An 8,802-nucleotide genomic window follows, 5' to 3' on the forward strand; every position below is an offset into this window, starting at 1 on the left:
CACATCTATGATTTCCTAATTAGCTCTTTAGAAACATCAGGTTTAGCAGAAAATCTTGTTACTTTGTCCTGGGGGCAATCCTTATAATTTTTATTTGCAGGTAAAACTATGAGAATGTATCCCATTATCTAGTAAAATTAACATGCATGAGTTAATATAATTGCTCTTTCAAATTATTGTTCAGGAAGATGGTATTTTTAAATTTGTCTGTGACAATAATTACTTTAAAATATACATTTTAGGTTTAAATTTGAGAAACCCAGGTTAAAAGTTACCGAGAGAGAGAGAGAGAGGGAGAGAGAGAGAGAGAGAGAGAGAAAGAAAAGAAAAGGAAAAGCAAGAAAAACTGAAGTCTCAGGAAAACATGCTAAGTGCAATTTGGCAAGTCAGTTTCTAATTACTTTCTATCATACTGTTAGGGCCAACGCCGCAGGGAAAGAGACCCCAAGGACTCAGCTCTTGGTGAGGAAAAGAAAGTTTATTTCCATGCGCATGGGGTCCCTCAGGCAAACGTGTGCGGAGGGGGCCCCGAGGGGAATTTGTGCAGGGTTTTTAAAGGTACACGCAGGAGGCAAGCAAGTTTACAGAAGCAAATCGCATTGGTTAATTTTGAGCGGCGCAGGACCTGGCTAATGCTGATTTGAGGGTCTGGGGCTGAGTAACCATGGAGACCGAGGGTCTTGGGTTGACCTTAGAGTGCCAGGTGCTCCCTGGTCCTGTTTATACAGTACATTCTTTTGCCTATCTCTATCTTTACAAAGAACAGAACATCTAGTGGCTAATGACTAGCAGAGACATTCCCTTTGGCCCCGCTCTGACTATCTCCTGGGAAAAGGTTTAGGGAGTGAAGCACTCTTTACTGCTCTGTTTTGATAGCTCTGGGAAGTTAGGGAGTCAACTCTTTTATTCCCCGCTCTGGGGAGTTAGGGAGTTAACCCTTTCATTCCCCGCTCTGGGGAGTTAGGGAGTTAACCCTTTTATTCCCCCGCTCTGGGGAGGGGGTTGTAGCAGGGGGGTCGACTCTCACACTCCCCCCTTTTATTTTTCCAATGACTTTTAATCCTAAAGGTCCTGTATAGGTAAGGGGTCATATTGTTGGCGTAGCACCATAACTTTTACCTGAGAGATCTGAGCCCTCACAAATTGGGTTACTCGGTTAATGAGGCAAGGGGCTATAGCCATGACTATAATGAATCCGGCCAGGGGTCCCAGTAAAGGGAGAACATAGGGCAGGATTGATTCCCAGAAGGAAAACATTTTGGCTTCACTTGAAGGGGGCTCTCGAGATTTGATTCTCTCTCTCAGCTTTTCCATTGCGTCTTTTACAATCCCAGTATGATCAGTGTAGAAACAACATTCTTCTCTAAGTGCAGCGCAGAGACCGCCTTCTTTTAAAAATAGAAGATCTAAGCCTCTTCTGTTCTGTAACACTACTTCAGATAGAGACGAGAGAGATTGTTGTAACGCAGTTATAGAAGTTTCTAAGGCCTGTAAATCTTGGTTTACTACTGCAAGAAGCTGTTGGCGAGACTGATGCCCAGTAATGAGGGCTGCTGTGCCAGTTCCTATCCCCCCCGCCACACCTATCCCCAATAGGACTGCTAGGGTCAGGGAGACAGGTTCTCGTTTATATCGACCTCCCATGAGGGGGAGTGTGTTAGGGGGGAGATATTTAATGCGTGGCATAAGGTCTATAAGGATGCAGGAGCTGCTGTCTGCAAGGAGGACGTTAGTGGAGACACAAGGAGTGAGCCCATTGGTACATAGCCAAAAGGCTCCAGTAGGAGGGACGAGGTACTGATCTTTGGGAAAGGAATTAGTGTGTGTGAGGCAAAGATGTTGCAAGCTTGTTGGCCAGTTATCAACTGCTCCTATACAAGTTCCTTGACCAGCGAGGCCAGGAAGGGGGAGAGTGTGGTATACTTGATTCCAATCGCATTGGCCGGGGTTGGGGGTTAGTGTATAAGAGTCATTTAGAGCGGTTCCCTCATAATACGGGGGATTAGGACTTAGACATAGCCAACAGGATTGGGGGAGATCAGGTCGGGTATGATTTAAAGCCATGTATGCTCCTTTAATCAAACTGAGTAGGTTAGAATGTGAATATTGAGGGACAGGTACATGATCTGTCTGGAGTAGCGGAGCTTGAGAAACTGTTATGGCTGAGGGACTTACTATGGTTGTTTGAACAGTAGTAACAGGATCTATAGTAGGCTGATTATATTTTGGCTTTAGAGTAAAGTTTGGGCCTATGGGCACAAATGGGGCCTGCAGGGGAACCTTTTTTATGAGAATAAGGCTTCCCCTGTCTTTACCTGGCTCATAGACTCGAAGTCCCCAGGTGCGTCCTGTCAGCCAACCTGGGTCCTCAGGAGTGGTGACAGTGATATTTAGAACCTGACAGGATCTCTGACCAGCCGGTGGGTAGTTATCTAGGCTGCATCCCGGCGGCCCCCATGTCATTTTAAGGTGTTTATCGGGGAAGGCGGGTTGCCACCCTGTTGCAGCGGTTTCACAGCCCCAATAAGCACAAAAATATTCTCCTGGGGAATTACAACATGATCTACTCCCGGTTGGTGCGGGACAAAGATAAAAATGACTTTGTTTGGGACATTGGAGCCCTGGAAAGAACCAACAGGGTGTGGGCGCAAACCATGGACTTCCTGATCCTTCCCAGCTGCTACCCACACGTGAGTCCCCCCATCGTATTAACGACCATTTCCAGGGGCGATGGGGGCTAGCTACAGTGGGGATTATTAATATAAGTAATCCCATTAGAGCCCGGAGGGTTAAAGTCTGGGGTCCCATACGGGTCATCTTAGAGGGACACATAAGGGTAGTACTCTGAATAATCTCAGGGGGTCCTTCGGCGCAACTTTAGCTTCAGGGGGTTATCAGACCGTTTGAGTTCCCAGGAGCCGTCCACTGGTGCCGAGGCAGGCTTTAGGTGTGACGCGTGGATCCAAGAGGCGACTCCGTCAACCTTTACCGCTGTAGGAGTAGTCAATAGGACCTGATACGGTCCTTTCCAGCGAGGCTGTAGAGTCTCTTGTTGGTGGCGCCGGACGAACACAAAGTCTCCCACCTGGTACGGATGTGGCGCGGGGAACTCACTGGGAGCATAGGCCGAGGCTAGCTGCGTCCACACGTCCCTCTGCAGGTTGTCAAGGGCGATGAGCCTGTCAGACAGGGAGGTTGGCAACAAGGCAGCATGCTCAGTTAAGGGAGTGAGATCTCGAATGGGGGGTGGAGTGCCAAAAAGGACTTCGAAGGGAGTAAGGTTAGGGGGTTTGGTGGACGGGGTGTTTCGCGCGCGAAAAAGGGCATACGGCAGGAGCATCGTCCAATCTTTTAAGCCAGTCTCATGAGCCAATTTAGTGAGGGTCTCTTTAATAGTTCTATTCATTCTCTCTACCTGTCCTGAACTTTGGGGTCTATAAGCACAATGTAATTTCCAATCAATCCCCAATATGTTGGCCAGTCCCTGACTTACCTTAGCCACAAACGCCGGTCCATTATCAGACCCTATTACCTTTGGCAATCCGAACCGGGGAAATATTTCTTCCATCAATTTTTTTGTTACCACGGCAGCGGTTTCCTTTTTGGTAGGAAAAGCCTCAGTCCATCCAGAAAAGGTGTCTACAAAAACTAGCAGATATTTTAGTCCGCATCGGGCAGGCTTAACTTCTGTAAAGTCCACTTCCCAGTATTGTCCAGGTCTGGTGCCGCGTAGCCTTTTGCCGGGGGCCAGCTTGGCAGGGTAGGCATTGGTCAATTGACATGCCTCACAATTAGCCACCACCCGATTGGCGACCTGACGTATGGCAGTGGGGGATGCCCCTGGGAAGTCTTGGCGTTGGGCCAGTAGGCTTAGCTTTTTAGCTCCCAAATGAGTGAGCCGGTGGGCCTGTTGTATGTAAGCAGTCAAATCAGGTGTTTTAGGGGTTTGGTTAATCTGAGCTTTCTCCTTTTGAGGAGAATCTTTGACATCAGTCACCAACATCTGTGAGTCTCCCATGGCTGCAGATTTTGCTGCCTGATCGGCCAGGTTGTTTCCCCTTGTGACGGGATCAGTCCCTTTCTGGTGGCTGTTACAGTGTATTATCGCCACCTTCTGGGGCAACATAACTGCAGCGAGCAACTGGAGGATTTCCTGTTTGTGTTTTATTTCTTTTCCTGCGGAGGTCAGAAGCCCCCGCTGGCGGTATATGGCCCCGTGGATGTGGGCCGTTGCAAAAGCATATCGGCTATCCGTGTAAATGTTCACTCGCTTTCCTTTAGCGAGCTCTAGAGCCTTAGTCAAAGCAATCAGTTCGGCCTTTTGGGCCGAGGACCCGTCCTCTAGTCTGGCTGTCCATATAACATTGGAATAATCAGTCACAGCCGCCCCCGCATACCGCTTACCTTGAATCAAAAAGCTACTCCCGTCAGTGAAGTAGGTCACCTCTGCATTGGGTAGGGGGCAATCCAATAAGTCCGGTCGTACTCCGGCCTCTTCCGCCAAGACGTCCTGGCAGGTATGGAGGACGGGTTCCGAAGCTTCTTCCGGCAGCAGGGTCGCCGGGTTGAGAGTCACCGGGGGTCCAAAAGTTATCTTGTCCTTGTTGAGCAAGAGGCTCTGATAATGAGTAACTCTGGCATTTGAGAGCCACCTGTCTGGAGGCTGGCGGATGATGCTTTCTAGCGTGTGTGGGGCAATGATTGTTATTTTCTGTCCCAAAGTCAATTTGTCAGCGTCTTTAATGAGCAAGGCAGCTGCTGCGATGGCCTTTAGGCAGGGTGGCCACCCGCTTGCCACAGTGTCCAGTCTTTTTGAGAGGTAAGCCACCGGACGCCTCCATGGCCCAAAGGCCTGGGTCAGCACTCCTCTCGCTATTCCTTTTTTTTCTTCCATGAAGAGAGTAAAGGGCTTATCCACATTAGGAAGAGCCAGGGCCGGAGCGGACAGGAGAGCCCGCTTGATGGCATCAAAGGCCTGCTGGTGATCTTTTTTCCAGATAAAGGGAGATCCCCCCTTCAGTAACGGATATAGGGGAGCTGCCAAAGTTGCGAATCCGGGGATCCATAACCGGCAGAACCCCGCAGTGCCCAGGAACTCTCGTAATTGTTTTTGACTCTTTGGAGGGGGAATCTGGACCACAGTCTGTTTTCTGGCCTCAGTGAGCCACCTTTGTCCCCCTTTTAAGGAGTAGCCCAGAAAAATTACCTCTCGCTTACAAATTTGAGCCTTTTTTGCTGATGCCCTATACCCCAGGATAGCCAACTCACGTAAAAGGTCCTGAGTTCCGCTTGTGCAGTCACCCTCAGAGTCCGCAGCCAGCAGCAAGTCATCTACATATTGAAGAAGGGTGAGGCTTGGGTGTTGAGCCCGAAAGGGGGCTAAATCCTTATGTAGGGCTTCATCAAAGATGGTTGGGCTGTTTTTGAAGCCCTGTGGGAGGCGCGTCCAGGTTAGTTGTCCGGCGGACCCAGTCTCAGGGTCCGTCCATTCAAATGCAAATAAGGGCTGGCTATCTTTGTGTAAAGGCAAACAGAAAAAGGCATCCTTTAAATCCAGAACAGTATACCAAGTCCTTGACGGATTTAACCCGCTGAGGAGATTATAGGGATTGGGTACGGTGGGGTGAATGTCTTCTACCCTGCTATTGACCTCCCTTAGGTCCTGTACCGGTCTGTAGTCATTCGTCCCGGGCTTTTTGACCGGGAGTAACGGAGTATTCCATGCAGACCGACAAGGAGTTAATACCCCTTGGTCTAAAAGTCTCTGTATGTGCACCTTAATCCCTAGGTGAGCTTCTCTATTAATGGGATATTGCTTGACCCGAATAGGGGAGGCAGTGGTTTTTAAAGTAACCACTACAGGCGGTTGCTGGCTTGCCAGCCCAAGTCCAGCCGTCTCGGCCCAGGATTCTTTAAAATCAGTTAGCCAGGCTGGGGCGATAGGCTGGGGATCCTGGTGGTCGTAGAGCCTATATTCATCTTCCAGTTTTAGAGATAACACCGTAACCATAGGTTGCCCAACCTTTGGGTTACGGAATGTTACTTGAGGTCCTTGGGGCTCAAAGGAAATCTTTGCCCCCAGTTTGGTTAATAAGTCCCGTCCCAGGAGGGGAGCAGGACATTCGGGAATAACCAGAAAGGAGTGTTTTACTTTTCCCTTGCCTAAGTCAACTGTGCGCTCAGTGGTCCACGAGCGATATTTGCTCCCGTTAGCCCCTTGAACTAATGATTTCTTAGTTGAAAGGGCCCCTAAGGGGGCTTGTAAGGCCGAATAAACAGCTCCCGTATCGACCTCGAATTCCACGGGAGTCCCCTCCACTTTAAACATTACCCTGAGCTCGGGGAGGGGATCCGAGCCCCGAAGTCCCTAGTCTTCTTCATCTAGGGCGAGCATGGGGGCTCGGGATCGCTGTGAGGACTGTCTTTCTCGTTCTTCTTTGGCCCGTTTCTTTTTTAACTTTTCACAGTCTTTGATCAGGTGTCCTTTTTCCTTACAATATGCACATTGATCAGGGTCTAATGGAGGGCGAGTGGGCTTTCCCTTTCCTGGCTCAGGTTTTCCCTGAATAACTGTGGCCAACATCTTAGTTAATTCCTTGTTTCGTCTTTTGTCCCTAGCTAACTCTTTCTCTTCCTCTGTCTCCCGCTTATAGTAGACCTTTTCAGCTTCCTTAACAAGATCCCTCAGAGTCAGGTCTTGGAGACCATCTAGCCTTTGGAGCTTACGTCTTATATCAGGGGCCGATTGTCCTATAAAGGCCATAGCTATCGAGCCTTTTCGGCCTTCCTCCTCAGGGTTAAAAGGCGTATATCGCCGGTAAGCTTCCATCAGGCGTTCTAGAAAAACTGAGGGAGTCTCAGTAGGTCCTTGGGTAACTTCTCTTACCTTGGCCAGATTAGTGGGGCGCCTTGCGGCCGCCCGGAAACCTGCCATTAGAGTCTGGCGATAGATAGAAAGATGCTGCCTACCAGCAGGTGAGTTGGGGTCCCAGTTGGGGCGCTTTAAGGGGAAGAAGTCATCGATCCGGTCTGGTCTCTGGGTGGGTCTGCCATCCTCTCCGGGAACAGCTTTCCGGGCTTCCAGGAGGATGCGGTCTCTTTCCTCGGTGGTGAACAGGACCCCTAGGAGCTGTTGACAGTCGTCCCATGTGGGTTGGTGGGAGAACATAACAGAATCCATTAGACCTGTTAGCTTAGAAGGATCATCAGAAAAAGGAGGGTTATTGTTTTTCCAGTTATAGAGATCTGAGGTAGAAAAAGGCCAGTACTGTAAAGCGGGCATCTGCCCTCCATCTGTCCCATCGTCTATCATGGGCCCATAGGGACGGAGAGGGAGGGCAACGACTGGATCCTCAGGCCGTAGCTTGCTCCGAGTGTTCTGGGCTGGGCCCGTGGGCCCCGGAGGTGTGGGCTCGGGGCAAGCCATCGCAGGGAGTGGGGGATATAGAGGGGACGTGGGTACCGGAGGAGAAGAGGAATTTAGCTCAGGTGAAGAGGGGGCTGACGGAGAAGCAGCACTCGATTCGGACGAGGAGGCTGGAGGAGAGAGTGGGTACGGGGGAGGTTGAGTCGGCTGAGAAGGAGGAGGCTGGTCATAGTCGAGTAAGGGTAGATCAGGCTGAGACTCGGGCAGGACCGGAGCCGAAGTGGGAGGTCCTTTCAGAGCTAAAAGCTTTGGTACAGATGAGTCAGAAGGGGGAAGAAAGGATTTTACCCATAATGGGGGTTCCTCCCTGAGGTCCTGCCATACCAGGATGTAAGCGACTTGATCAGGGTGCCCCCTTCGTCCGGGGCGGAAGATGACGTCCTTAACTGCTAGAATGAGGGGCAGATGAAAAGTCCCCTCTGGTGGCCACCCCACAGAGAAAGCAGGCCACTCAGTCGAGCAGAAATCCTGCCACTTACTCTTCTTGACCTGCAAGGAGAGATCGTGAGCCCTCTTCCGCACCTCCGACCAATGGTCGAGGGTGAGGGACAATGGGGATGAGGTCGACTGTCCCATGACGTTCTATTGTCACAGGGCGGTTAACGCAAGCGCGGTACAACAAATAACCTAACACAGCACCCACGACACACAAAACAATCAGGCCGGCCACTTCATTCACATGCATACGCATCAGTTTCACTCCAAATGAGACACCTTACAGGGTGTCTCCAGATTGGCCCGGGCGGACCACAGACTGGGAATCGAAATCCCCCAGATGAGTCACCTCAAAGGGTGTCTCCAGATTGGCCCAGACGGACCACAGATTGGGAATCGAAATCCCCCAGATCGATAGGGAGACCCTATCGCAGACGGTGAACCACGGAAACCGTGTGGGGCGTCCCCCAGTCACCAGGGAACAGAGTACGAAACAGATAACAAAAATTGCCCCTAGATCGGAGCCGTATGGCTCGGGGCGTAAACACCGGTGGTATGAAAAGCGACCAGTCGTACTCACCCGTAGAGCCGTTGGGGTCACCTCCCGTGAGACGTGCTAATCTCGCTGGGGCCTCCAAGATGTTAGGGCCAACGCCGCAGGGAAAGAGACCCCAAGGACTCAGCTCTTGGTGAGGAAAAGAAAGTTTATTTCCATGCGCATGGGGTCCCCCAGGCAAACGTGTGCGGAGGGGGCCCCGAGGGGAATTTGTGCAGGGTTTTTAAAGGTACACGCAGGAGGCAAGCAAGTTTACAGAAGCAAATCGCATTGGTTAATTTTGAGCGGCGCAGGACCTGGCTAATGCTGATTTGAGGGTCTGGGGCTGAGTAACCATGGAGACCGAGGGTCTTGGGTTGACCTTAGAGTGCCAGGTGCTCCCTGG

The 8,802-nt window shown here is 50.6% G+C and overlaps 1 protein-coding gene across 1 annotated transcript; it reads right to left on the bottom strand.

The window, feature by feature from the left end:
- Positions 1-459: 459 nt before the first annotated feature.
- Positions 460-8,525, bottom strand: LOC134476998 (uncharacterized). The gene is given in 1 exon segment (XM_063253733.1): positions 460-8,525. A coding segment is annotated over 1 exon segment (5,148 nt). The 5' UTR covers positions 8,003-8,525; the 3' UTR covers positions 460-2,854.
- Positions 8,526-8,802: the final 277 nt, after the last annotated feature.

The sequence above is a fragment of the Cavia porcellus genome, unplaced genomic scaffold (genome assembly GCF_034190915.1).
Source record: "Cavia porcellus strain 051 isolate PalLab524CR breed Dunkin Hartley unplaced genomic scaffold, mCavPor4.1 scaffold_7, whole genome shotgun sequence".
Taxonomy (NCBI): Eukaryota; Metazoa; Chordata; class Mammalia; order Rodentia; family Caviidae; genus Cavia; species Cavia porcellus.